Below are 25325 nucleotides of genomic sequence, written 5' to 3'. Positions count from 1 at the left end.
CAACATTCAACATAACAGCTGTGTGAGAGAAACTGTGAGAAGCAGTGCATTATGGGAGCCATGTACCCACACTCTCAGCAGTGCTACAATCATGTTTGTATATCGCTTCTGGATCCTCTGTTTTGCACCATCCATCGTCTGCAACTGCTTGTCCTCAGCAGGGTTATGGCAAGCCGGAGCCTAATCCAGCAACACAGGGCACAAGGCTTAGGGGGAAGGGACACACCCAGGAGGGGACACCAGTCCATCGCAAGGCACTCCAACCAGGGCTCAAACCCCAAACCCAACACACAGCAGACACCAGCCAAACCCACTGTGCCACCGTGCTCCCTCTGTAATGCACCACAGTGCTTCAATTTCTAATTATTCATTTATGTAAATTAGCCATATGGTCTTTGTCTTCCTCAAGCCGGTCCACGCAGACTGTAATACTAACTTTTCATCATGATTTTTTCCTTAATAAAATTACATTCATAGTTATTACTTGTTATTCATTCTATTTTAATGCATTACATGACTTTTTTCATTATGATAGTAAGCATCATTTAGCATGATGTTGTAGCACAGCAGGTTTGGCCTATGCCCACTGTGGGCTGGGCCTGGGGTTCAAGCATTGCTTGGGGTGCCCTGTGACAAACTGGCATCCCGTCCAGGGTGCGTCGCCCCGCACCCGGCGTTGCCAGGTAGGCTCTGGCTTCCTGTGACCCCGCTTGGGACAAGTGGTTGTAGGAATTGCATTGCATTGCATTGCATAGCATGATGTTGGTGGGAACCTGGGATGGGCTTGATACAAATCATAATTCTTCCAAACATGAAATAATGGAATGTGATTTCATTATATGGTTTCAAGTACGAATTTGGGCCAGATTACGGGGGATAAGTGCACAGAATTGGACTTGTGACTTGGTTGCTGTCGATTCAGTTCCCCAGGAGGGGTCCTGCTTTTCCTCCTTTTAAACTTGCCTCATTTAATATCCGGCAGCCAAGGTGTTTGACATGTGCAACATCTTTTTTTAGTAGCTTCACAGATGGATTCATCCAAACATCACATAAGATACAGGCTGACACTGCAGGCCCTGAAGAAACACATCTGCTGGGTGCTCTGCATTTACCAGAGCTCATGAAGTGCCCAACTTTCATTTCAGGCTTCATTAGCAGCTGCATAACAATCTAAGGTGGTTTCAGGGCTGCTGCCGTCCACATTACCGCAGTGGGAGAAATCTCCGAGCCCCCCGCCCCGTCCCCCAGTATTACTGGCGAGAACAGTAAAAGAAGGCATTCATTATTTTTATAACTGTTTTCCACAGGTTGAGGTGCTGCGGGAGTAATTACCTAGAAAATTCCAATAAACAATGACTCATAAGTTGTGCGGCTCCTCATGAGAGCCATGCAGGGCTCAAATGAGCTCTGCGTGTTTTTATAATGCCGGCCGGCTGTTGGCTCAGCTCGGCTCGGCTCCGTTTGGCTCAGCGCCGAGCCCGGAACTCGCCGATAATTCACTGTCCATGTGGACGTCCCCAGTCCTTCACTGGGGGACTATAAAGGTCGTGATAAATGTACAGTAGCTCTTCTGGGGATCTTCCATCCCTGCACGGACATTGATGGAGTAAAGGGTCAACAGAGCCAAGTTCACCATTAATCCAATAGCAGAGCCCCCGTCCAATCGGCACATGCTCATACCAGTGACAGGTGCGGCAGAATGCACGAGCGGTCAGTGCTCATTAAATCGGGATTAAACCATCACCTGGAAAGTGAGGACAGGTGTACACTGGGGTTTCCTGGCAAGCTTCCTGGCTGTGTGTGAAACACTGAAATTTGATCCTGAGCTCTTCCCTTCATGGCTAACAATAGCGTGTTCATATTTCGCAAAGTTAAATTTGGAACTTGGATCTTCCTTACGTTTCCTATTGTCCACTGACTTATTTGGTCATTTTAAAAATTTCATTGTAGGAAATTTCAAGAAAAACTTGCAAAAGGCAACTTTCTGCAAGTTTTTCACTACTGACAGTGCTGTGACCTGAAAGGTTTTGCTTTGAGACCTGGGAGGTCCTGCTGTAACACTCTTGAGCAAAGTACCTCACCTACATTGAACTGAGATGCTCGTCGCTTTGCAGAAAAGCGTCTGCTAAATGAATAAATGTAAATGTAACTTACCATAGGAAATCCAAGTGCATGAATGGGTAAATACCGATGGGTAAAAAATACTGCTTCGGTTACTAATAGCTCAGTCACAATGCCAAAATGCAGGGGGCTGGGAGGGTGTGGAGGCATGGAGGCATGGTGGTGGGGTGGGGTGGGGTCAGCTGGGTTCAGCTGGTGCCCACTGTGTGGTGGGTCTGGGGTTCAAGCCCTGAGTGAAGTTCCTTGTGATAGACTGGCATCCTGCCCTGGGTGTGTCCTCTCCCCCTTTGGCCTTGCACCCCGCATTGCTGGGTAAGACTCCGGCTTCCGTGACCCAAGTGGTTGTAGACATTGCGTGTGATTCTACTTTCCTACTTGGTTTCCAGCGTAACATGGGTTTAACTTATTTTCACACCTGCACTACTTGCGTGTTTCTACCACACACGATTTCCTCTAAAACAACACATGGAATTGACCATTACACACCTGTTATGTCATATGACAAAGACTGATTCTCATTAAATACCCATTTTGTGATCAAACAAAGAGACACAAGGGGTTCACATACTTTCAACCAGGACTGCATGTATATATAATTAACAAATATGCAGGCCCATCCTGCCCTGTGGTTCAGTCTTCTGCTATCCTGCAGTCTTGTTTGGGGCTGCTGCTTCCTGCTGGGTTCAGATCTTCAGAGTTTCTTAATCTTTTCTTCTCCTCGAACATTCTGTGGGTGAATTTTCTTGCGTTAAATAATTACATGCAAAAAGTGTTTCGGCGACCAGCTGGAACGAGTGTCCTGGCAGGTATCAAATGGTGATGTAACAGCACTCTGCAGTAATAGAACTGCGATTAACTTTTCAAAATGCTGTTAGCGCCAAGGTGCGAAAACACAGCTTCCGTTGGGCAGATGCAACCAAGATGAAGTATTGTTACCATTTCGTAAGTTTTTTTCTTATTTATATATTTAGCTGACAACTTTACGAGACGTGCAATTATTTACCAACTTATACAGCTGGGTAATTTTACTGCAGCAATTTCGGGTAAGTGTCATGGGCGGCCGAGGGAACCGGGATGGCAGAACCCAAGTGCGGAGTCGTTCGGTTGGATTCAGGGGATCAGGCAAGTTGTCGGTGTCGGGGACAGGCGAACGGTCGGTCGATCGGCAGTCGGGGTCAGAGCGGGGATACGTGGGTGAGGTCAGGAGACGAAGGGAAGAGTCGGTCTATTGGTGGTCGCCGTTGAAACGAAGATCCGTTTGTGTGGTCGGGAAACGAAGCGAAGGGACGAAAACCAGAAAACGAGAACGAAGGACAAGTGTTGAGTGTGCGCTGGACGTCATGAGGGAGGGCGGCTGTCTCTGACGAGATTCCGCAAAGGTATGGGAGCTGAGGAGGGTCTTTTAAAGGGTGAGTAGTTAATCAAGTGCTGGAGCAGAGTCAGGTGCCGTCAGCTGAGTTGTGGACGCGGACGTGACAGTAAGTACGTTGCTCAAGGGCACTACAGCTGGAGGTGGGATTCAAACCTGTGAGCTTTAGGTCCAAAGGTAGCTTTAACTGCTATGGTACCAGTTGTCTCCTTCTGCAAGGAAATTCTGAAATATGATTGATATTGAGTTGTTGTACAAGCTACATGTGATGGACTGCTACTCAGGAGGGTCTGTATAAATTACTGTATTTTACCCTAGATTGTTGCTTCAGAGCTTTGAAGTTTAGGATCATTGTGTCATTGAAATGCTTAATTTTCCCCCGAGTCTTCAGGAAGGTTCATGAGTTTGGAACTAATTTATTCAAAGCTGAATGGTGGTTGGGGGGTGTGGTGGTGCGGTGGGTTCAAGTCCTGCTTGGGGTGCCCTGTGATGGATTGGCGTCCCAGCCAGGGCGTGTCCCCCGCGCTGCCGGGCTAGGCCCCGGGTAGCTGTGACCCCACCCAGGACAAGCGGCCTCAGACGGTGTGTGAATGGTGGTCATCTGCGCAAACATGCTCAGTCGGCCGAGAGTCCTGTGTGTCAAAATAAGTAATTTATTGTCATAAACATCAGCCTGAAGTCATTATGATTCTCATTTGGCTCTGAAATATTTGATGTGTAGAAAAAAGATGATTTTTGTATTGGCTAAAGGATGAGACGTGATGAGTGTGTGTGTGTGTGTGTGTGTGTGTGTGTGTGTGTGTGTGTGCAAGCGATCAGAGGGTGACGCAGCATAAAAATGTCACATTTCTTACATTATTTCACAAGACACATGTTAGCGGCGGTGCTGAATATTGCCGCTCTCTCCAGTGGGGACGTCTGGGGGCCGGTCTGGATGTCCTCCCTACCACATGGTGGTGGCTCTCGCCCTCCTGTCTTCCTCGATCTCGTCCGCGCTCGCAGGAAACGAGGGACATGCCGGCCTCAGCCAGCTGGGTCTGGTTTCAGCGGGAATGTGTAAAACACCACCGTTTTTAGTGAACATCAGCAAAATTACTGCGGATTATTTCTAAATTGTATAGATGAGTCATGAACCACAATGGTTACTGATTCCTGGATGTGCTCCGCAGTGTGGGCTCTGGAGGGTCTCGTGACCCGCTGCCCGTTTATATTACATTACATTTACATTTTTTTACATTTATTTATTAGCAGATGCTTTTCTCCAAAGTGACTTCCAACAAACTCTATGTCGTGTTATCAGCCCACACACCTTATTCACCACGGTGACTTACACTGCTAGATACACTACTTACAAGGGGTCACTCATCCATACATCAGTGGAACACACTCTCAACATAACAATGTAATTTGTGGTAAATTCTGTACTGCACGTGGGTTAAATGACCTGTGCTTTGAGGACCATAGGGATGAATAACTGTCTGGGGATTTAAATTAAGACACTGGTTGTCATGTCTGTGGTCAGTATTACGCCAGGTGTCTTCTCGCTCAGCTGCTCTGGCCACTTGAAGGGCACCATGTAGAACTTCGAAGGTGACTTTGTGGAGTTCGCTCCGTAACCGGTTAAAAATACAAGCATCTCTCCGCTGCTCCTTGTGACACGTTCCGACTGCAGTGGTAATTTATCTACCGCTGTAGGTCAAGGGAAAGTGGAACAGACAATTACTGGCCTGCAGCTTACATAGGGAATGGATTTCACAAGAGAAAAAAGTATTTTAAAAAAAAAAAGTGGCCCAATTACTGCACCATGGCCTGGGCTGGACCTTGAGGGGCCCAACCAAGAATGAGGTGGTCCTTTATCTTGTGGCTCCCTGGTTGGCAGCTGATTTCCATCGAAGCTCAAACTGCTATCAGAGAACAGCAGAAAACTCAACTGAGAGGCCGAGCTGAGAACATCAGTAAGCGTTAAACAACGGACAAAGAGCTGTAGACACAGACACGGGATTTTCGACAGTCAGCTTGCGTGTCTGACACCGCCATGTTGCTGGTTCACATCCCTCAAGTAGCTCCTATAGGAATGACATTCAAATAGCAAATACGTAGATGATCATAGCAGATGGTGTTGGAGTTGCTAGGAAGTCAGGATAGAAGCGGTTCTAAAAGAGATGGGTTTGAGACCCTTCTTGAATGCTGGGGGGATTCAGCAGCTCTGAGTGACACAGGGAGTTTGTTCTACCATATTGGAGCAAAAGCCCAGAACCAATGGTCTTTTGATTTTGGAGTCCTCTTGAGCTGGACGAGACGCTAGGGAGACTTGCACCATTTCTCAGCAATGACACTCCAAAACTATTAATTTCTGTTGTACAGATCGATGTGCTGAAGGCTGATATGGAGAGTGCCGAGTGGAAGATCCTGGAGAACCTGATCCTGGAGGACGTCCTGGAGCACATCGGGCAGCTTCTGGTGGAGATCCACCTGCACTGGGCCGGGTTCGAGGTGGGCGGGGACGATGCGGCGGTGGTGCGTTATTGGTACAGCCTGCTGAAGGAGCTGGAGCGAAGCCACTTCCGACTGTTCTACAGCCACGCGTACAGCGGCAGGCCCCGCCTCTTCCTGCACAGGAACCTCTTCAACACTACTAGCGCCTACACTCTGGGCTGGGTCAACTCCAAGTGGAGGCCACGCTGAAGGAGAACATACAGATTGTTTGGATGCTCTTTATTGGCTCTCCCAGTGAGGGCTTTACCATCAAAGAAGTCTTCTCCTCACTGGCTAATGAGTTATGGGCGTGGCCTGCAGCCACGTTTTGCCTCGTTCAGCCCATCCGAGGCCTCACGTTGTCTCAGTGTACTTAGCCAGCTGGCCACAGCTACGGCCTTGGCGCAAACGCACCCGAAAACTCCAACTGGAGAGTCTGCTTCAATATTTTCATCGTGAATTTGGCAAACTGCCTTCAGCCCGTCCACATAAGAGTCCTGAACACAGCCGTGGGGAGGAGCCAAATCCAGTAGGACTCCTGCAAAACATGAGCACTTATCAACTTATGCATTTTGGCTCAAAGGCTTTTTTTTAATATTTTCTAACTGGATTCTGGGAGCGACAAGCGAGGCACATGGAAGCAAAGGTCTTCGACAAACAAACCTAAATCTTACAAACCGAAAACGCACGCTTGGACCTCCAGCTACTGGCACAGCTCAGCCTCCCTTATCTGACCTTGGACCTCTGGGGTTCGGATAAGTGGTAATTGCCTTCGCTGCTCCGTTTTGACTTGAGGTTTTTACGAGGTCAGTCGAATACTTGGACTAACCTCTCGAGTTCTTGACTTTAAGGGGAGCAGGCATCAGGACAACAGGCTGGTCACCTTCTAGAAAGTTTTCACAAGCGCAGACCAAACCTCGAGATGCCGAGTTGGGTTCTGCCTGCTGTAAATGCCACTTTTTGGAAACCGTGTTGCAGCTGAGGCTCCAGTTCGTCCTCGGCGGCGAAGTTCAGTCATTTGTAGATATCTCTTGGTTTTGGCTGATCCGTCCATCTACTCATCCGGAAGAGACAAGATACCGGACATGAGTGGAAAAAATGCTGTCATTTTTTACTGCACGCCCCAGGGAGTATGGATATACTCAACAATCTCATTAGAGACATCTGAGAGGTAGATATAGGGGATATTTTCTTTAAGAGATGCCATGCTGAGTTTGGTTAATTATGTGCTGAAGAACAGTCCCTCCTCGGTGAGTTCCTGGGCCTCAAATGAGAGAACAGGTTCCTCGGGGGCAAGGAATCGTTAAGTTGGACTTTGAATATTAAAATGTCAAGCTGGCCGCTGAAAGGATTAGCTCCCCCCCATGCTCCTTTGTCACTAATACTGAAATATCAAGAAGCTCTGATGCTTTTTTGGGTACTTTGAGGATTAAGGTCCACATTCTGAAGACTTACTTTTAATTAAACATTTTTGGGTGGAAAAAAAATAATCCTTTGATGTTTCAAAATAAGGGGAGCGAGGACAGCGCTGACAGCTCCTTTGAATCGTTCGTGTTGGCCGACCAAATGGAAGTTATACTTTGCTTAGCAGAAGTTGTGCTCTTGATGCGATGCCAGTAGATTCCATGTGCATTTAATCAAAACGGAGAACACAACCCCAGCGTCTGAGCAGGATACGGAGCTGGGACTGTTCACTTTCAACACTCTCACACACACACTCCCACACACCGAAAAGTTTGCATCCGTTTGCTGGGAACTTGTTTCTTTTCACAAGGCACTTGGTGAACGAGTTCGATGAGGCGCCCCGTCTCCCCAGCTCTTCCTTCAGCAGTTCCCAGACAGGTGGGACACTCGAGTTGCCCCGCTCTTATTCTTCTGTCCAGTTTGTCCCATACAAATACTGTCCTGCGTACTCACCTTTGATTGTTATTATACTGGTATTAAGTGGGTGACGAACAGTGTAAACTCTATCGTGGTTTAAGTGTTGAAAGAATAGATGCGTGTTGGTTATTTACCCTCTGCTAATGATGATGTAGCTCTGCAAATACTTCCATTTTTGACAGGTGAGTCATTGAAGTAAGACAGGTAAAGGCTTACTGGAAATATACAAAGTTTTACTGTCACAAAGAGGCGAAAATTTACATTTACATTCATACAACTGAACATACAAATGGAAAGATTTAAATCTGAAACAAGTTGATTCATGGGTGGGAGTACTGTCCCACCCAATCCTAATCCCACAACTTGATCTGGCCATCCCAGCCGCAGGTGATGACCTTCGATGTCTCGTGTGGATGCCATAGGGCACTGATGCACACTTTGTCGTGCGCCTTGATTCGATGGAACAGCTTCGTGGTCTTCCAGTCCCAGACGTTGAGCTTGCCATCTGCGTCACCCGAGACCACGTAGCTGAGGAGGCAAACAGTACGTTATGGGAGGGTGAGGGGGATCCTGCTCACCATGTCCTCGTTAACCTTCCCCGTCAGGCCTATATTTAGACTCCCGCTCGGAGCACCATCAATAACCGCCTCCCAATCGGCCCCTCTCGCCATGCAGCAGGGGCAGAAAAATTCATAACTTGTCACATTTTCAAAATAAATCCCCCAAACAATAATGCAGAGGATTTATAGTATACACTCTTACATAAAAGGGTTTGCTGAGCACTGAAGGTCAAAGCGATCATTCTGAGGAGCTTTTTGTTATTAGTTGGTTTTTAAAACTTTCTAGCACAAGCATGATACAATAAAAATGTAGAGTTCTCACTTTTACAACCAAAGATAGAGAAGCAGTAACACTGGATACCAACCTGAACCCATCATAAAGACTCGATTGTAGTCTCTGCTTTTCTAACAACAGTTGTGCAAATGCGCCAAGATAAGAGAACTCACTGAAGCACGAAGGGAGGGTTTGGGGCCATACCTCATGTCTGGAGAGAAGTCCACCTGACAGGCGTAGCCAGCTACCATGTGTCCCTTGAAGACTTTCTTCTTGTTGAGGCGGAATCGATTCTGCGCCCCGAAGATGAGGATCTGGTTGTCCATAGACTGGCAGGCCAGCCACTTGCCTGAGGGCATCCAAACAGTGTGTGCAGTTAGTGGAAAAGTGTGCACAAGCAACACGTCTCACTGGATACTTTTCTGTACAACGCCATTGGGAGACCAGCCTGGGGGGTTTTGGTTACAGCCTGCAGAACTAGGAGGTCCAGCATTAATTCAATCTAGATAACCACTCCTTCATTGCAGAGTGGTGGTGGGATGGAGCCTATTCTGGAAGCAGATCAGTCCATCTAAGGACCAGACACACTCATTCAGTCTCTCACACACACACACACACACACAGAAAACACAATCAATTTAAGATCACCAGTTCACCTGAAATGCATCTTCGGACTATGGGAGGAAACCAGAGCACTGACAGAAAGCCCACATAAGCACAAGGAGGACATACAAAATCCACAGAGTGAAGAAAATGACTCCAGTATCCACACTTCTTCAAACCTTTATTAGAAGTGAAAATGCCCCATGATGGGGTCTTCCCCGTGTTGTGTGTGTATCCCCTGTTGAGTCAGCACATTAAACACCTGGGAAAGCAGCTAGTAACATGGGATGGATATGAATGGTGGTACGCAGCTCCCAATTTGCAATGTAAAAGTGAGACTAAAACAAGGATAGGGAGTGTGTGTGTGTGTGTGTGTGTGTGTGTGTGTGTGAGAGAGAGAGCTGCACGCTGTTCACATAGTGTGTACCCAGGAGATGCATCCCACTCACCGTTGGGTGACAGCGTGACCGCGGGCATGGAGTGCATGCTGGGCTCCGCAATGTACTTGAAGTCTACAGGAATGTCCCTGCAGACACACACATAGAGAGAGAGAGAGAGAGAGAGAGAAACTGGGTGAGCACAACACACCGTGGGGCAGAGAGCTCGTCATTTGGGGGAAGGGAAATGAAAGAACATTGAGGTTCCTAAGAAGAAAAAGAATTCATCTTTGTGGAGAAACATGGGGGTCGAGACAGTTCCCAGCACTGCACCGCAGAGCATATACCGGGGTGTGTGATCCATTAACCCTTTCTCTTATATTCAAACACGAGGGGATCTGATGGTGGGGAAGGTGCACAACATGGAGGCTGAATGGGAACGCTAATGACTAGTGGTGACCACAGTGTGACAACTGTACCTGTCATGCTGGGAGGTGTGGCAGCAACAGACACTGTAGCCATTTTAATGTGCCACACAGCCATACCTCAGCAGAAAGCTGAAGAGCAAAGCATTCTGGGAGAAACGGGACTGGAAAGAAGGCATTAAAACTCTTTGGGCCCCCTCCTAATTCTTAGACCCTATTTTACGTTAATTTATTTAGCTGATGCTCTTCTCCAAAGCGACTTACAGTGTTAATCTACTTACAATTATTTACTCATTTATACAGCTGGGTATTTCTTTTGCCCCATCATGGTGTTATTTACCAGGCAGAGTTTAACAGAAACATGAACTAAAGTTTCACTGTTGAGTGAAGCCTCTCTGGTGGGTCTCCTTCCTGATGGACAGCAATGTTTTTAAGAACATTCCCCCCCCCGACACATTACACAGTTATTTCAACAAAAATAGTCGCAGTCACTGAAGATGAGTGTCTTGAGCCAACTTTTACTGTTTCTAGAAGGGACTCAGCGGTCAGTGTGCTCTTCCAGTACGGTAAAGAATGTTGTGGCCCCAAACCTAATATCATCTGAAGCAGAATAAACTCTGGGATGTCTGAGCAATTCCTGGTTCCCTGGAGCCAGAGGATGTTTGTGGAACAGGGGGCTTAGATAGGTAACTCTCGCAGAACGACAGGGCACCTCACAGGGATGGGAGTTAGACAACAACAACAATTCCAAGCACCACGGTCCTGGACGCCATCCACAGTCTGCCTCCCACAGGCCAGCTGTAGGACGAACCAGACCGCACCGGATGAAAGCAGTTGGCACAAGAAGCCCTGCCCCCACTACCCGCCTCTACCGGAACCGTATCCTACAGGGAAGGTTATGCAGATGAAGAAGCTAATGGAAAATTGACCTTTTTTGGTGAAATATGCCTCTCTGCTGAGTGTGTTTATGATAATGGAACAGGTTTGCACAAGTTTGGGCAAAATGCATCAACACACCTGCAAGCAAACAAGAAGCAGCAGTAGGATTTGAACCCCTAGAAGCAAACTCCTCTACCTCACATCCTAAAGACTCCCTTCAAACACTCAAAGACCCCCTACTCTCTCTGATCACAAATAGGCTCAGGACAACATGAGTGTATCTCTGCTTGCTGAGTCCACTGGTTCCTCTAATTGCATGCAGTTCAGAGCTGTAGCAGCACTAGAGACTCAAAGGCACTATTTTACTACACTAACACGTAACACTAAAGACCATGAATCTCATATTTCAACTTAACAAACAAAGCGAAAAAGAATATCTCTTTTAACAGATTACACACGGTTCCTTCTATCGCAGACCAAAGTAAGACTCCAAGCCTAATTCCGTCATAATTCCCAACTTCTCGGGTACTTGAGCCGTTTAATCCTACCATCTGAGCAGGTCCAGACAGATGGGGGGGAAAGCGAGGGATCCATCTGGAGGAGGAGTCTAGTCCAACCCCCCAATGCCTGGGCCCTGAAGAGGTCCCTGTGACCCCCCCCTCACCTCTCTACACTGGTCTGGCATGGGGGCAGCTTGGGAGGGGCTGAAGAAGCAAGAGATTCACAACACACAGCATCTGAAGTGAGCTGGGGAGTTCTAAAAATAGCCACGAGACAATTTTGTGGCTATTTACAGGAGATGTACTTCAGCTGGAGCCAAAGCAAGCACAGCCATTGTTATATTTATTGCTCCTCAGTGAATCTAGTCCAGATTGAACATCCAGCCAGCGATCCCAGCGTCTGTGTTCTCCAGAGAGCGGAGAACATTCCCTGGCACTCAGCTCCTCTCCCTTTTCCAAAATGGTGCAGCCACAAGCTTTTGGTAGACAAGAGGAACTAAAAGTACCACATTACGTGACAAACTCCTGTTTCCATCAAGCTTCCAAATATTTGTCCTCATCACAGAAACTCTGCTGGTTGTTTCACGCCAGAGGGTGGGTGAGTATCATTCAGTATATTCACTGTAACCCTTTCAGAGGACAAAGTGCTTCCTTCCTCTGAAAGCAGGGCACGGCTGGGATGACTTACCACTCCCAAACCCGAAGGCTCTTATCATCTGATGTGCTGACAAAGCGTCTGTTCTCATCCACAAATGTGATCGTGTTGACGGCGCCCAGATGCCGGTCATATTCCTGGACCACCTCTCCTGTTCGGATGTCCCACTGCAAAGGCATCATGGGAAACCGTCACCTCTGCACCATCTCATTCACAGCACACAGATGTCAATGTTTAAATATACTACATACACATCTGTTTTTCTTTTTTTTTTAAAAAAAAAAGACAAGTTTTTCCACAGTCCAATCAATCCAATATGACCGTTATAAAATGGTAGCAAAGAAAACTTATTAAGCTACTTAGATGCAATCATGGAAGCAAAACTAAGCCTATGTGTCTGAAAAAATATGAACATGTTCTTGTATCTCAAAAGATATGGGAATAGTTGTGGGAGACATCAATTTCACAGTTCAGCAATGAAGAAGAAAAAAAAAAAAAAAGATATATACACTGGTCTCTTCACTCCTGGAAAAAAGGATTGTACTGATGGCACTGAGTCTCAGAGAAGAGATGAAACAGCCTCAGCGAGAGAAGAGACTCATCCATTTCTCTTTGCGACCCCGAGACCCATGTAGCCCTGGTACTCCACACACACACACACACACACACACACACACACACACACACACTCTATTGTGTTGCCTTTCAAAACGCAGCTGTGTAGAGGGTGGAATCTATTATGGTTCCATCTTTCACGAATGCCGGTAAAACTCTGAACAAAAAAAGTACACATTAAAGGGAGCAGAAACGAGGAAAAGTACCCTGATCCTACCTGGACAATTTTCTTATCAGACATCCCTGCCACCAAAAGGTTCTGCTTGTCTTCATCAGGGTTGAACTTCACACAATAAGGAACCTTCCGGTTGGTGAAGCGTGAGATGCACTGGCCTGTGGAGACAGAGGGAGAGCTGTGATCAGACTGATCCCACAGAACCCACAACACTAGCTCCACGTATAGACAAGTTGTGAATTTTCTGAGGCAATTAAAAATTAACAGAAAATTGTATTTTCATTATTTAATTTCTAAAACTCCTGTCTGCAGCACAGTAAATTTCAATCCTAGTTTACCCTCCAAGCCAACAGATGGCAATAAAAAGCACCCAAACAGAGAACTGTGGGACCGCCTTAATGCGGCTTCCTTCCAGTGTTTACATGCTTGTGTCTGGTGTTTGAGTGTCGGTCATCATTATAAAAAGGTGAGAAACTTTTCACAGGTTTATGGAATGAATCAATCAGCAGCTGGCAGTGAATAGGGGGACATTTGTTTTCTGCCATTTTAGTTTTCATGTAACTAAGCTAATAAAAACATTAAACTTAAAATAACTTACAAAATATTATATCTGTAACAAACTTGAACAGAAACTAGTCTGTAAATAAATCAAGAGAGACTCCTCATGTTAGCAAGTACAGGAGGAAGTGCGGATGGACGTCTCCCACAGAACCCAGTACTTTCATCAGTTTCCCAACCTACTCCAGCATCGGGTGTTACAGACCATAAAACCTGAAGGCATATAAAGACACATCTGAAAAGATACTTTTGATATTTCTTGTTCCACACTTCAAGGCAGGGTGCCTGGCACCTCAAGCTGGAGAAGTTTCTTCAGCTTACAAGTAAAACTTAATTAAAGCGCATGTGTCAAAAAAACTACCTGATGTCATGTTCGCTTCTGTGATGTGTCGCAGTTAATTTACCAAAAAAAAAAAAAAAAAAAAAAAAAAACCTTCAGCCATTTTCCAATACACGACAGAAACAAGAACCCTGTTTGGGAGAGACTGTGGAAATGGTGCAAGAGAGACCACACTTCCCCACCTAACAGACCCCAGCTGTTCACCACTCCCCGAGGGGCAAACTGTCTCCAGCTCAAGGATGGGAGCCAGATTGCACCACAGTGGGAGGGGCCACAGAAGGCAGAGAGAACAACCATCCTTGAAGTAAACGCTGCCCGCGACATTATGCCTTATCCCAGGGCCAAATTCCAGCCTTCATGCACGACCATTCAGAAGGAATGTTACAGCTGAAGAGTTGCGCAATGCTGCTCTGAAAGGACATTTTCACAGCTTTAAATATAATTAAACTCACACATGACATGCTGCCATGTTGATATTCACTGGTAACAGCTGCATAGAGTGTGAGCAGCACTTGTGTGGCGTTCACAGGAACACAGCGGTGCTGCTCAACAGAGTAAAGACAGTGACTTGACACAGAAAATGGGGTGTGTCTCTTCGGAGGACTTGTCTGTTTGCTGCCACCTGGTGGCGGAAAGTCAGCAGGGTGGCTCAAGGATCGAGTGGCCCTTCCCCGCCCCAGCACAGCACTCCCATTGACAGGTTTCCACAGCAGGTGACTGTAGAAAGAAGCCGGGAGGCAGGGAGAGTGGACAACCTCCGTGCTGAGAACTGGGCACAAGAGTTCAGGCTGGGGGGCCGTCCGTCACAAGACTGATGCGGAACTCACCGGTCTCCGTGTCCCAAAGCTTCAGGTAGCGGTCGTAGGCAGCGCTCAGGAACTGGGTGCCTGAGTTGTTGAAGCAGATGTCCCTTACTGCTTTACTATGGCCTAGACAAGAGAAACACAGTTACAGGACACTTTGCTCTTGTCCCTCTGTGCACACTGATTAAAAATGCCTGTGTGCAAACAGCAATCTAGTTAGTACACTAGAGAGAGTAACATGGTAAACTGTGACCCCATGACCCACAGCGCAGCTTACCTTCGTACTTATTAAAGTCTGTTTTCACTGACTTGCAGAAAGACGCTGAGGAGGGCATCTACTGCTCTTCTTTACACCCCCCTCCCCATCCACAAGCCCCCTGCAGTGGCTTTGAGGAAATGTGCACCCCTTGGCAATACCCCACTTCGTCTACAGAGCAGCACGAAAGCGAACAAACAAACCAAACAAACACTCCTCAGTAATCACAAATACAAGCAATTGTGAAGGCAATCATAATATAGCTGGAAGCTGCAATTATGGGACCAACAAAATCTGCTAGAACATGTGACCTACTTCAGCTGGTATGAGATCTGGAGGTAATTTCATGACAGTGTAAAACTGAGTGAGCATCTCAGCAACTACAGGGTTGTATTTTTGAGAAAATCCTGTAAAGAGAGACATAAAACCCGAGCGCTAAGGTGACAGCAGAACCCTGTAGTCCACAGGCAGGCGGATAGAAACTAGCCTCCATGTGCAGATCTGGGAGTCAAAATCATGCCTTTTATTTGGTTACAGTTGTGTCCCTGTTGCTGAGGCATCACAGTAAAGGGCATTCTGAAGATGCAAAATGCCAAGTATTTAGTGAACCTAGACCTGCTAAGCTGAGATCACAGACAATTGGGCCCTTCCAGGGACTGAAACCCGCAAAAATCTGGACAGAAGTGTTCCTCCTGGGACTTAAACGTGCAACCTCCACATCATAAGGGCTCCTCCTCAGACCTGCCACCATCTGTTCATCTGTTCATAATGGCTTCTTCTGGGATGTAAGTTCTCAAACCATCTGTCACAAGGGCCCCCCCTTGGACTTAAACCTGCAACCAGCTGAACCTCTTCCTGCAACTTAAACCTCCAAAATCTATCATAAGGCTCCCTGCTGGGATTTAAACCCAGAACCATCTTGTCACAAAGCAGTTACATTAATCGCTGCACCACCTAGTGGTTCACATTTATCTACTGACACCACTACCATGCACAGCAGGTGTACGCTTCAAGAAATGATGGGGAGAACAGAGAGAAGACCCTCACAAAGGTCTTTACAGATGAAGCATCACAGAAGACAGTCACCCACCACACAAAGCGGATTGGACAAGCTTTCGGCTTTTGACTAACACTCTGTAAGACATGACAAAAACCTTCAGGTTCATCCCCAAGTGGACCACTCGTGTATTCCATCATTTTATGCAGTTATTTAAAAAATTTAAAGAAATATTTAAAAAAAAAACACACGCATCGGGCCCAAAATTAATCTATAACTCTGTTTCCATCCCACAGAAAAACACTTAAATTAATAAATACCAACATCAATTCCAGCCAAGTGAGGCATACTTACCAATAAATGTCCGTAAGCACCTTCTTTCATTGTACACCTCCCACAGCTGAAAGAACATAAAGGCATTATAGGGACATTTTGATGATCTGCATCGTAAACAGGATTAAAAGCATCGTTATAGGCAAAGGGTTTGTGTATCTAGGTTGTGCTCGCTAGCCTCGGGGTTTCACATCCTCCCCTCCTTCATGGAGCGCAGGACCCCTAATTAAACCCAAGGCAGGTGACCAGCTGGGTCCAGTAATGTGCCGATGTGGCGTATGGGCTAAACGGTCATCTCCCGAAATGCGGGCCACTTATTCGGTGCGCGAAGAGAGCCAATTAAAGTGACATTTTCCGCAGTGAGCTGCGGCTCCACGGGGGGAGGGTCTGACATTAACAAACTCCTGTTTGGTCTTAAGACAGACTGAGCGCAAAATTCCTTTGATGGAAAAAGGTGCTTTCAGCTCCCATAGTGCTGTATAAATATTAAATAAGGTGTAACTTCTAAACATGTAGTTCCTTTATTTACTTCCCATACAGTACACTGTGAACATAGATAGAACTGGAAGTCAATTCATAGCTTGTTTTGTTTGTAACTCCAAATTCACTTTCACAACTAAGTCATAATAAATAAAAGGTTAATGGTACAGAGATCCCTTTTCTCGTTTACTAATATTATTTTCACTTCTACCCCAAGCCTCTTTCCTGTCATACCTCACACCAGACATGAGCTGTAAACACCGTACAAGTGAGTTCAATTAAGGCGGTGCCATAATCCTACTCTGTTTCAGTGCTTTTTACTGCTGTCTATCATCTCGGTGGGTAAATAGGTTCTGTTTGCGCCATTAAAGAAATTGTAGAAAATAGATTTAGGTTGTCACTCAAACACTCCTGCGTTTGGTCTTCACGTAATCCACCTAGTAAGACAATTTCAGAAACCCTGTCTCAGTGCACTTTTAACCCAATAAGTGTGTTAGGAAAGTTTACTTTGAGGGGCATTTGGACCAACCAATGACATTGCTCACATGACACTCACCTTGATCTTACAGTCCATGGAACAGGACAGCAGCAGATGACCAGACATAGGAAAGAGCCGGATGGCACTGACACCCTAGAAGAAACCCAGATTGGTACATTAGTGGAACCCGTGTGAGACCGGAGCCAAGCCACACCATGCGCATCCCCTGCATCATCATCAGCCCACAGCGAGTACCACATTGTTCTCCAAGCGCGTGTTGCCCAGAGCAGTAGTTGCGTGTGCTGAGAATAAAATCCAAGGGAAGAAGAATATCTGACACCCCCTTAAGACTCATACCCGTAACTGATCTTGGACGGGATGCTCTTCCAGCCCCCTACACTCTACGGTCCTTCAGTGACGCCAGCGACTCCATCTACACACAGACTCAAGGCAGCCATCGTGCGCCATACAGCCACCTCCGCACTCCTCGTTCCAGCTAAGAGAGTCGCATTTACAGAAATATCCCAGCTGGAGCTTGTCCAAACCAGTACAGAGTGAAATAACAAGCGGTTAATGGATTGCAAAAGCCCCTCCCCCACAGAATCCCAACTAGTATCCACGTTAATGGAGATTCTAGAAGGAGAAAAAGGAATGGCTTGGCAGTTTATCAAAGTTACCCAAGCAAATGGGGGGGATGGCAGCCAAAGGCCTGCAGAGGCCACCAAGGGGGTAGTCACTCACCCATACATTATCAAAAAGCTTTTGTCTATCACAATCTCAACAGTCTGAAGCCTATCCCAGAAGCACAGGTCCATCAAAGGACTCTCTCTCACTCTCTCACTCACTCACACACACAGGACATTTAGAGTTACCAGTATCCAGAAATACATGCTTTTGGAGTATAGAAGGAAACCAGAGCACAAGGAGGAAACCCACACAAAGATAGGGAGAACATTCAAACTCCAGAAGGACAGAGAAAGACTGAAACCCACAGCAAAGGAGCTGTGAGGCACCAGCACTACCCAACTTCATCACTATACCACCCTGGGTCATGTCCAGCTGCACAAAATCTTGACAGCTCTTCTCTCCCTCATCCTCAGTTGACATATCACTTATAACCTTGAATACCAAGATGACCAAAACACTTGTCACCTCATCCACACACCGCCAGAAACACCCACACACCACAAAATTGAGACAGGGAGAATGCTGAAGCACACCAAAGAGGAGAGAAAAATCACTATCCCTTCAAAACCTTAGTCCCCCCCCTTCGTTTTTTTTTTTTTAAAAAAAAGACCTCTAAAAACTGGGTCAGTTTCTGGCCTGCATTCTCTTTTAGCTCAAAGAGCACAGTAAGGGACTTCAGTTCTCAGACTCTGAAATGTCTGATGAGTTTCACAGCCCACCCTCCGGTGAGGACCAGCTCTGAGAAGAGCAGGTTTGAAGGAGCGCTCTAGTGAGTTAAAAGAGAAGGAAATCTCTCTCTTCACCCTAGAGTTCACACCTCCTGAATGGGTGCCCAATTAGCATCAAAACTGTCACTTTAACCATTCTTAAAAAACGGAATACTGGTAGAAATATTCCGCTGAGCAGGGTGACTGTTTCCCGCTCTCAAACTCAGCAGTGCCGAGCTGCTGTGAAGGCTGTGAAAAGCTCAGCTCCGGCTCCTGCACACTCAGTACAACACTCAGCAGCAGTTCAGATTGGCCTGTACCGCACCTACTTCACCACCTCACACGGCTTACTGCACCCTGCAGTTTGCTTTAACACATCTGTGCGACTGCTAAACTGCGGAAAAGACAACACACCATCCTCTCCACAGGGCCAGAGACCCTTAACCAAGCCACACAATCAAAATAAGAAAGTTGCAAAACAAAGAGTCCCCAAGATGTCACCTAAACGCTGACCATCAAAATGAGAACATTGCAGAGCAACCAATGAAAGCAAAATGCCAAAAAGCATGGCACCTAAGACATGTCTCTGATATCAGTCTCTCACACACCTATTATGGAGGTGCACACTGAGCAGCCATACTCAAGTGCTATAGAGGTGAGCCCCCTGTAGCCAGATCAGCTATAGCTGAATGCCATGGTAAAACTACACTACCCGTCATATTCCATCTGCACACAGAGAGAAGTGATGTGTTATGAGACTACCAAAAAAACCATTTCTCAGAGTCCAAAACAAAGTTATCTACATAACTAATCACAAAGGGCTCACAAGCGACTTATAAGGATAGGAAGGTAAGAAGAATATTTGACACCATAGAAATGTGTCAAAATCAAAAGAAAGAAAGTGGAATAAGGAGAAAGAAGACAGGGTCTTACCTTGGTGTGGCCAGACCACACATGGATCTGCTTCTTGGGCAGGTAGCACTTTTGAGGAGCATCCGTGGAACGCAGGTTGATGCCGACGTCCTGAGGAACATGCAGGTACGACCTGCCCTGGTAGTCGTACATGTCTTTGACTGCGGGAGACAAGTACACACGCAGGTGTGACAAAATGAAGGTCGACAGTTCACCGTGTGAGGACATACATACAGTATGCATGAAGGAATGTGCTGAAAAATTCTCCAGAATCTCCACTACCATGAGAGATCATACAGAATGTAATTAACACTCATCTGTATCACAGTTCAGGTGCTACCACACCTGGTAACTGTTTTTCCCTCTGGCAGTTTTGCATTTTTTTCCACTCCTTCCGAAGGCTAACAATTTTAGCGTGCTTCAAAAAATTTTGGCAAAGTTCAGTCTCAATACCTGAGTGGGTGCAAACAACCTGTATATGAGAACAACTTAACAGGCATTTCATACAGCTGCCAATGTGTGGGACACAGATCCACCAATAACAGATTGCCCACCGGATTCTTCCCAAAAGTCAGCACTAAACACAGAACCAAAACTGGGGTTTTACCTATTCCAGATATGACAGGTAAGTGGCTGGCAGGGAGGGCCAAGTGGTGCAGTGCTTAGCCGGGCCCAACCCACCTAAACCACCTGCCCACAGCGAAAGTCCCACTCAACTCACCGTGGAGAACAGTTTTCTCCTCTGCAGGGGCCTCCTCCTCGTTTTTGCCTTTTTTCTGCCTTTTGGCGGTGATTTCATCCAGCTCTTTCTGCTCCTCCTTTTGGAAAAGAACAGGGACAAGACTGTCCTTTAAATAACCACATCCTAGAGTCAGAACCTGCCTGCCAGTTCACAGGCTCCGGTGCAGAACACCCACCAAAACTACAATCCAGTGTACCGTGAATTAACGATCACTTTTGAGACCATGTTTCAACCATGAGTAGTACTAAAAGGTGATAAAATAAAATTCCAAAGTGATTCTTTGTAAAAGACTCAATTTAACAGCATTAAAAATTCTCTCTCGGGGGGGAATCAAAAGGAAACCCACTGGCCTAAAGCTCTAATTGCATTCTTCCCAACAGAGCAAGGACTGGACAGCACTGAGTGCATTTCATATTTCAACGAGACATTTTCAGTGTTATGAAAACAATGTTTCAGCAAACCTTCATGCGCAGAGTTGCAGCATCAGCCCCTCCACTGAAACATGACACACAACACGCAACATGGCAAAGGTAACTCAAAGGTAGCACAGCTCTCCATGATCATTTCTAAGAGCGCTGACGAGGACACCCACTCTCAATCCTATTGAGAAATGACTCCTGTGCACTCACTGATATGTCCATTTTCTGACCCCTCAACAGTACTTTAGCTGGATGCCCCAACATCAACACCCCATTCAACCTTTTAATGCCACATGAATCAAAAATCAATAAACTGATGTTTATATTAACATTTCAACTAAATAACCAGGAGGTACAGCAGGGGCTAGAGTAGTTTCCTGTAGAAACTACACTGCTGCATAAAGTAGTCTACGTAGTTCAGTGCACAATCCTCATATTTTAAGTCACTTTGGACAAAAACATCAGCTAAAGTGCGCAAACAACACTTTAAGCTACCAACAGCAAAAATGAAAGCAAACTGCTTTATCATAAACTCTTAGGCATACCTGCCAAAATACGTGATTTGTTTCAAAGAATACACACTGCATTCAGAGAACAAAGCTTGCGAATCTGAAATGCTTTATTTTTTCCACTTCAGCAGAACGGACCACAGCGTGGTGTGAATCTCCAGCATCGCCCAACTGTGACCATCCATACATCAAACTGAGGTTTTATATGACTCTACAATCACATTGAATTACAACTAACCTGTTCTTTCCCCTGAAAGACGACGCACACATTGAAGGCAGTTGCGCTGAACAGATTAATCAAATCCACAGTTAGCAGCGTGCATTCAAGACTAACATCTCCGCACAACAAACTCACCTCTGAAGGTTTGGCTACTTCCTTCTCGTCCACATACTTGGCCCATGGTCCAAGGAAATTATCAATTTCGGAGGCATCTCCGCCTTTTACCTTTTTCCTCTTCTCTCCCTTCTTGGCACCCGCTTCAAACACAGTGAGGCCTAGGCAAGAAAAAAAAAATTAGCAGTGGGTTAAAAAGGACCACCTGTCTGTGTTTATTTGTATACATATGCAGCTGACAGACAACATAACTGTGTAAGACTAATATCCATCGCTGCTGGATACAATAGTGGCCCATCCCATCTTGAATGCAATGTGAAATTTAAAAATCAATATCCTCTTGAGACCCTGCTATTCATTTTTAAAGAAGGCATATGTGAGGTAATTCTTCTAATTAGCATCTGTAGCCCAGAAAGCAATGAGACAAAGGAATATTCTAATTAGCATATCAGAAGAAATACATATCATTCACCACTATCACGTGCACCATAGAGTCGCATATCTACTAAACAGTACATGCTACAATGCTCAATCTTCACCTTACTGATCCTATGATTTTAAATGATACATATGTTTGTGGACAGAACAAGAAAAATCTTCTAGAAAATGTCCACAATCGCTTTTTGTTGGGATTTCAGGACATGATTAAAAAATTAAACTAAGACATGTGAGCAACAACCCGCATTCAAGTATTTATACCGAATTGTAACAACTGAAGAGGACACATCCAAAAGCAGATAAACCCTACATGACAGTAATGCTGCGAAGGTTCCGTGCTCTGCCCCGTAGTGCCGTGATGAGAACCCTCGGTCACCATAGGATGAGCAAGACAGATTCTCACCTTTCTTTTTCTCCGCCTCCTCCACGTCTCCAATGTAGCTGCTGGAGGACGCTTGACTGTTGTCCACCGAGGGATCGAGAGCATAACCTGTGGAAAGAAAAAACACTCCTTCAGCATTCAACATCGCATTTCAAGAAAACCTTTTTCAAATACAGTTCCAAACAAATACAAGACGGTTAGGGTTACCATAACTGGTTCCTCTAAAACTTTGTTGCCATGGAAACCAAAGGAGTGAGAGCTACACTGCTTTGGAAAGGGACAGAAAACAACATCTTTATGATATCCCCGCTGAATTTAAAAGTAAATGGGGATTACAGGGTAATGACCGTGAACCACATTTCACACTCCACCCAACCACCCCTATCTAAATGGCACAGCTCCTCTCGCCTACCGAAGGTTGAGAAGGTCCTCCTCTGCTGCTCAAACATGAAGTCATTGACGTGTGCCGGCTCCGCGTAGCCCGACAGCATGTTCCTAGGGGCTGCCATCTGCTGTGTTTTGAATGGGTTGATCGGACCAAACTGCGAGAAGAAACGGGGCGTCATTGTCGTCGTGTGCGCAAAATCAGTTACGCACAGGAACAGTAGCCACCATCACTTGCAGCTGACATGAACGGTGTCGCAGACACAACCCGGAAGACACGGGTCATACAAAGTTGATCCACTCACATGTGCGAAACAGGGCACTCACCTCAGGGGCGAACATTGTCTCATATGTAGGGTTGAAGGTGACCTCCTTGACCGAAGGATCAAGATGAGAGCCAGTCATCACATCCTCCTGCAATGAAGGGAAACAACTTATTGACTTGTCACAAAGCAGGTGGTGTAGCAGTAAGAGTTGTTGCTTTCTAATTAGACAACCCAGGTTTGAATCCCACTCTTGCTGTGGTAAACTTGAGTAACTACTGAGTACTGTACTGAGTAGTTACTCAACTGAATGACTACTTTAATATACAAAAAACACAGTGCATGTTGCCTTTTGGAGAAGTGTCAACTAAGGAATAAAAAAATACCCAAGAGGTCTATCTGCTCCAGCAGAGGTGACCCGATCAACAATAGTAAATTGACCCTTGCAGTTATAAACCTCACAGATAAATCCTCATACACACATGTTGCATACAAAGACATGATGCAAGTAAACTGTGTGTGTGTACCGCCAAATTTATATTTAGCAACAGGCGTTTCCAAAAGTTAAACTTAAAGGACAGAAATTACGAAATTAACCAAAATTTTTGGCAAAAAATATGTCTAATTTTGCCGCGGCTATCGCCTCAGTCAGACTGTGATTCTTGCACTACTAGTACCACTAGCATTTCGGCAAAGTTACCTTCACTGCGACCTCCGGGGCTGAATTGAGGATAGCTAATGAAGTTTTTTTGCCAGAACTCAAAGGACGAAGATGAGCTACAGCGTCGGGATCTGTCTTCTCTGGACTCGTGCTAGACCGATCTTCATTATCCGAATCCGAGTCAGAACCCGTCCCATACGAAACGAGGGAGCCAACTGTCGCCGCCATCTTGGACACTGTGAATATCCGGACCGGAAGCGTCCTGAAAGGTAACTAGTGATAGCGGTTCATCTTAATTTTTAGAAAACAAATTATAGTGATAGCCACTTTCAAATTTTAATAAAAGACAATATTATATAAAGAATATTTCTACTTTGAAATATTTCAGAAAATAAAACATGCGCTCAAACAATTATTTTGCTTTATGTTTCGTTTAGGACAATGTTGGCCAGCGCTATTCTCATCGAACTCGCCAATGACTGGTCTAAACGGAGTAATAGTTACATGTAAGCCTCTTAAAAGGATAATCGATGAGAAAAACAACCCATATTTTCGGCGAAGGTGTTGATTCCAGTAAACTTGTATATTAAAATTACAAAAAATAAATAAAATTAAAAAAAGACAATTTAGCAAATGTGCCATAATCCTCACTAACATAGCGGGGATTGCCAAACATATCGAACAGCCTCTTTTAATACTCCACAATAATTCACGCAGAAAGCACAAACCGTTGATTTAAATGTTACCTATTGAAAAGTACTGGTGGTTTTGCAACAATGCTTTCATAGTTGCATCTCGTGTTGCGTTAGGCACGCACATGCTCATTTTTTTTCAAAATTATTATAGAAAAAAACTTGACAGACCACTAGCTTACTACTTACAGTAGAGAAACAATTTATGCTGGTGCACTATCTAAAGGACACCCTACAATAGAATACATTCATATATGTTTATAATTATGGTTTATTATAACTCACTGTGTTTTCACATTTTAAAATCCATCAAAACTAAAGAAAAAATACAAAATGTTACAATTTATCTACATAAACTAAGCCTATATTTAACTTGTAAAATTGGAAATTGTTTCAATATCGGTCACAGCCAAAATAGAACTAATGGAATTGCAGTTTTTTTTTTTTAATCCAAACTTTATTTGATAAAGTTATCAATAATACACAACTAAAACAATACATTAAAATCCACAATCAAACAAACCCAACACCATTTTCTTACAGTTGGTCAACAAGGTTACTAAACAACCATTACATAAAATACATTGTCAAGACAAAGTCTTTCCCATAACAATCCCTTTCTGGCTTCAAAAAATATAACTGACCCATGTCTTCCTCACACCAACATACCCAAAAGGACTGTCCCCCAGTAGCAGCTCAACCGAAGTCATCATCATAATACATGCTTCCTTCAAAACACATTAAATACTTCTAAATTACAATATAAAACGTGATCATACCCCTAAAAACAGACAAATAAATACAAAACAGTCATACACACGAGTAATCAGCAGTTTTGCTCTACACTGATATGCTACTACGGGTAATTAGACTGGAGGGAATGACACAATCGACCAGATCAATTTCTTATGGGGTTGAAGAACGCGCTCACGCGCTCCGCCTCTTCAGCTTTGATTGGACGCCCATACGTTAAATGGGCGTGTCTATTGTAAAACTGCTCAATTGGAACACGACATGCAAATTACGTCGCGTTCTCTTTGG

At 45.3% G+C, this 25325-nt stretch overlaps 2 protein-coding genes across 2 annotated transcripts in view; one reads left to right on the top strand and one right to left on the bottom strand.

Annotated features, from left to right (window-relative positions):
* mettl24 (methyltransferase like 24) overlaps positions 1 to 6193 on the top strand; it is a 28080-nt gene extending 21887 nt beyond the window's left edge. The window contains exon 5 of the mRNA XM_018730401.2: positions 5855 to 6193. Within this exon, the coding sequence (XP_018585917.2) occupies positions 5855 to 6175 (321 nt within the window). The 3' untranslated portion in view covers positions 6176 to 6193. The remainder of the gene's footprint in view (positions 1 to 5854) is intronic.
* A 1865-nt stretch (positions 6194 to 8058) lies between these two features.
* On the bottom strand, positions 8059 to 23826 carry cdc40 (cell division cycle 40 homolog (S. cerevisiae)). Its single transcript, XM_018730400.2, has 15 exons — positions 23632 to 23826; positions 22996 to 23082; positions 22697 to 22826; positions 22306 to 22392; positions 21486 to 21625; positions 20182 to 20278; positions 19482 to 19621; positions 17233 to 17307; positions 16218 to 16263; positions 14635 to 14736; positions 12952 to 13067; positions 12153 to 12286; positions 9733 to 9809; positions 8885 to 9029; positions 8059 to 8374 (listed from the first exon to the last, which is right to left on the bottom strand). The coding sequence occupies exons 1-15, from the start codon at positions 23818 to 23820 to the stop codon at positions 8197 to 8199; spliced, it is 1743 nt and encodes a 580-aa protein (XP_018585916.2). The 5' UTR covers positions 23821 to 23826; the 3' UTR covers positions 8059 to 8196.
* Between the last annotated feature and the right edge of the window lie 1499 nt (positions 23827 to 25325).

The sequence above is a fragment of the Scleropages formosus genome, chromosome 1, assembly GCF_900964775.1.
Source record: "Scleropages formosus chromosome 1, fSclFor1.1, whole genome shotgun sequence".
NCBI lineage: Eukaryota > Metazoa > Chordata > Actinopteri > Osteoglossiformes > Osteoglossidae > Scleropages > Scleropages formosus.
This window is presented reverse-complemented; position numbering and strand designations above follow the sequence as displayed.